Below are 4,896 nucleotides of genomic sequence, written 5' to 3' on the forward strand. Positions count from 1 at the left end.
TTAAAATATTTGCAGTGAAAGTGTCACTGCAGCGATACAAAAGCTGTGAAATTTTGAATATAATCACAAGGTGGTCCGTTGTTGCAAGTATTATTCATTTCATAAAATCTGTTGGGGAAAATTTTCAATTGAAGGAACTATTATAGGAAAACAAGAGTGAATCAATATCTAAATTTGTTTTAAATAAAAAAAGAAAGCCTTGCAAAATTCTGTATTTTGATTTCTAAAAGGAAGGATAGTATTTTCCTACACATTAAAAAAATTAAGAAACCCACTTTTGTTACTCATATTACATAGAGATGTCCACTTTAATAAAAGATAAAAACTTCAGAAAGTTCGTAAAACTTTCTACAATCTGCCAAACAGACTAATGATGGATGGAATTGTAGCAATGTATCCCATAGCTCTAATTTTAAACAGGTGAATAAAACGGGGAACTAACTATTGGTTTGGTGCATAATTATCAGGCGTTTTTAAACGATATTATCAGGCGTTCTTGAACACTATTTATAATGAAAAAGGAAACAAATTCAACAGTAACATTTTTAAATGATTAATCCGGAGTGTAGTCACCATTTACTTCAATAACCAAACGATGGTTGAATGATCCACATTGAAGTTGTTGGCCAGCATTCGAGTTGTCAAGCTTTCGTCTCCTTCCACGGCTGCCAAAAGTGCCTGGTCATCGAAATTCGATGTTGGATCTCTTCCTGGCTTATTTTCCAAGCTACTGCTGCCAGATTTGAAACGGACAAAACATTCTTTGCATCGAATTTTGCTGATTGTGCCCTCACCGAAAAGTTCTTTGAGATCGCGAAATGACTGCGCTGCTTCCCATCCTTTCTCAAAGTGGTACAGCATAATATGACGAATGTGTGTATGGTTATCGACACGCATTTTTATAACCTAAAAGAATATTTTCCTTCATAAATTTATAAATTATTGTAAATTATCATTAAAATATAGTACGTCAAAGAAACGCCTGATAATTATGCACCAACCTAATATTTATTTAAAAGTGAAGGCAAGTGATGAAGGGCAGGGAAATAAAATTCTTTTGCAATGAAGGCAGGAAAATGCAAGTAAAAAACATTTGTCTCCCCTTTTTAAAATACATTAAATAACAAGCTTTACGTATTAATTTTTCTTGAAAATTCGTTTTTCTGTAACTGGAAGTCTTTATATGGATTATTCTGATGTATTCTGATGATGATTAGGTGTGTGCCAAAAGTGGCGTTAGACCGGTAAAAGCTCATAAATAAAATTTAAAAAAAATAGAATTTAAATAGCTATCAAAGAACTAGCTATTCAATTTTTTTTTCATAATCTTCTGTACTAGAAGCTAAACACAGCCAAAGGAGAAAAAAAAAAGACTAGGCATAAAAGAGAAAAAGTGGAGAGGTCTAAATAGACCAAGCAGAAGAGTCTGCATAATATTCCAACAGCATCATTGAAATATAATTTGTAAATAATAAAATTTACCGAAGATAGACAATTTAAATTTAGAAGGAAAAAAATAAAAAATAAAAATATATATATAAATAAACAAAACAAGTGAAACATATAAATAAAATAAAAAATAAGTAAATGAAAAAATAAACAAAGAGAAAAATAAATATATACAATGTCTAAGGTAGAGTCCATGAATCAGGAACAAAAGGCCTGATAGAGGAGTTCTTTTAACATTTTTTTCCTTGCACTCACTAGATACTATCCCCTTTTAACAGTGCTTGAAAAACAAGGATAAATTATTGTTCAATTTGGACAATTCTGTTTTCATTGTGATATAGGAAATCCAAAATATTTTGAGCTTCCAAAGTCAATTTATTGTTTAATAGAATGTGGGAAATATTTAGTTGAGGTTTAATAGGTTTTCTCAAATGATGAAGAATAGGGCAATGGAAAATATAGTGTGGAATGTCATCATAATCATTACCACATCTACAGCTACAATTTCTCAAACTGAATCTTTTAAGATAATGCGGGCAAAGTCCATGGTTTGTAGTTAATTGGGCTAAATATTTATTGTCAATACATCTATTTCTTTGATACTGAAAGTAAAGTAGCATTTTCCATTATTTTTTCATCTTAATTGCCATTCATCGATGAGAATTTTTCAAAGAGAGTTTTGATTGTTTCAGATTCTCCAAGGTGATAGTCAATTGCAGGTTTAAGTGAAGCAGCTTTATCAGCCAGATTGGCTAGTTCATTACCTTTGATGCCAATGTGGGCTTTAACCCAGTGTAATGAAATATTATCATCTGTATGGATTATATAAAATAAACTAGTAACAGGAAGACAAGCTTTTTTTTTTAATTGTAAATAAAATCCTATTTTATGGGTCGTTCAAAGTTATAAGCGAAATCTAATAGAATTGAAAACGCGAGATCAAAATAAAAATGCCTTGGAGTCTGAAGTCCTAACCACTACTCCATCTCTGATACTCTTATTCAGGTCACGCATAGCCACATGTCAATATTTAGTTATAAAAAAAGTTCTTTTTTTGGTTAAAATTGCGTCTTTTTTTCAGGAAAGACACGTATATGCATAAACTTAAAAAGCAAAACCTTATCTAAATATAAAATTTAATCCATTTCGAAATGTACATTATATATATATATATATATATATATATATATATATATATATATATATATATATATATATATATATATATATATATATATATATATATATATATATATAAGAATTGCTCATTTAAAGTTACAATATATAGTTAAACCTCTGCATAGATTTTCTTTGACAATGAAATAATAGATTGTGTTGTAACCCCTAAGTATTTTCCTGTTATATTCTAGAATCAATAAACTAGAATTCTATAAACTTAAAAAGCAAAACCTTATTTAAATATAAAATTTGATCCATTTCGAAACGCACAATATATATAAGAATTGCTCGTTTAAATTTGCAAAATATAGTTAAACTTCTGCCTAACTTTTCTTTGACAATGAAATAATAGATTGCGTTGTAACCCTTAAATATTTTCCTCGTATATTCTAAAATCATTAAAAGAAAAAAAAGTTTCTCCAATATTCAAAGTTTGAACTTGTATTGAAATATTACTAAAATCTTTAACCTGTCATTTACATCTTGATGTATTGATTTCTCTCTCATAAGTTCAGAAATATATCCTCTCTGAACTTTTATTTTTGTTTCAGTAAGAGGAAAGAAGTCAAGATGAGAAGTGAAGCGATGAAGTGGAAACGAACTCCACGAAAAGTTTTAAATTTCCGTCGATTGCTGGTTCCATCAAAAAGGAATTATTAAAATTGAAAGAAAGACTTTAATATTCCGGCGAAAAACTTATTTTCCACCAAAATTAATATATTAAACTGAAAGAACGGAGAAGAACGCTTCTCTGCCCTTTTATTGAAAGTAATGTCTGAATTTGTACCTTTTGGAGATGAATTATTTGAGAAATGGAAAATAAAATGCTATAGAACAATGGATGAAAAAAGAATAATGGTACTTTTTTTCTTATGAATCCTAAAGATTTAGTAACAATGCGTGTGAATTGAAAAATCAATACATATAAAAGAGGGATTAGTGAGTAGTTTGTATGCTATAAAATTCTAAAATACTTTTAAAATTTCGAAAGCTGGTTTACAAATATTATTAAGGGAAATTTTGAGCTCAAACTGAATCACATTGAAAAATAATGAAATTTATTATTTTATATATGTGAATACTAGCAGTACCCGCACAGGGTTGCCCGCGTCATAACATCCAAGAGAAAAAATTAGCTTTAAACTTAAGTTTGGCCTCCACCCGATATAAAACGGGCCTGTCATGCAATGTCAAATAAACATAATATATTTAGAAATCAGAAATAATTTCAAAACCATTTTTTATAGCACAAGTGCAGAAATGTTTAGACTGTTAAAAATATAACAATCTGATATGTTTTATAGATAAAACAATTCACTAAAATATACAATTTTTAGTATACAAATGTACAATAAGCTATTTTAAAATTTAAAAGTATACTTATAAGTCATTGCACCCACTGTTCAATACTTTTTGCTTGCTTTCTCGAAAACTACCCGTTTTCTTAAGCTTCAAACTATAGCTTGCAGAGCATCTTAAATTCTTAAAACTAAAACAATACTCCAAGCAATTTAGAATTCCATCGGCTTGTTTATTCTTTCAACATAACAGCGAATATTACTACATTGCCAGATTCCAGAAGGTTTATAATTGATCATCAGCTATTATACAAAAAATAAACGAAATAATATTAACAAAACATGTTTATCAAAAAAAATCGTTTGCTTTTACTTTTTAATAATATTTTAACAAAATAAAAATAGTAGCAGCTATAAAATGTCTGAAAAGGAATCGTCTGCTAAATGGCTATTAACAGATTTAGATTATGATATTCACCGAACAATACTTGTTTATCAACTCTGTATAATCTGATGAAAATAAAATTCAGCTTGCTTCATAATATTTCTTTGCGAACTATGTATATTGGCTGTTTTTCCTCGTGGTACCAAGACAAAAAGGTTTCGTTTGGTTGTAACTCCAGAAAGTATCACAAAGTTTTCCTTGAGAAAAACATTCATTCTCTAAGTGTGGACATTCTATCTCTGATATTTGACTAACCGAAAGTTTATTTCTTCTACATTTTCATTATCGAGCAATAAACGAAGCGTGTTAGCATTTAATGTGGTTCGGCTAAGATTGGGTTTCCTTCCCCTCCCCTTTTTTTGTGGCATAAATGAGTTTTCAATCACTGCTTAAAATCAGACGTAAACAAACAAATGTATTGCATATGCATACCACAACTCTTGCTATATGCGCATGCGCAGTTTGAGGTTTTCGCACGAGCGCGAATAAGTGCAAAGCAGAGATACTACTGTTTTACGCATGCGC

The 4,896-nt window shown here is 29.6% G+C and overlaps 1 protein-coding gene across 1 annotated transcript; it reads right to left on the reverse strand.

Moving 5' to 3' along the window:
- Nucleotides 1-576: 576 nt before the first annotated feature.
- On the reverse strand, nucleotides 577-897 carry LOC129987498 (uncharacterized). The gene has a single exon (XM_056095472.1). The coding sequence runs from the start codon at nucleotides 895-897 to the stop codon at nucleotides 577-579; it is 321 nt and encodes a 106-aa protein (XP_055951447.1).
- Between the last annotated feature and the right edge of the window lie 3,999 nt (nucleotides 898-4,896).

This window comes from Argiope bruennichi, chromosome 10 (genome assembly GCF_947563725.1).
Source record: "Argiope bruennichi chromosome 10, qqArgBrue1.1, whole genome shotgun sequence".
Taxonomy (NCBI): domain Eukaryota; kingdom Metazoa; phylum Arthropoda; class Arachnida; order Araneae; family Araneidae; genus Argiope; species Argiope bruennichi.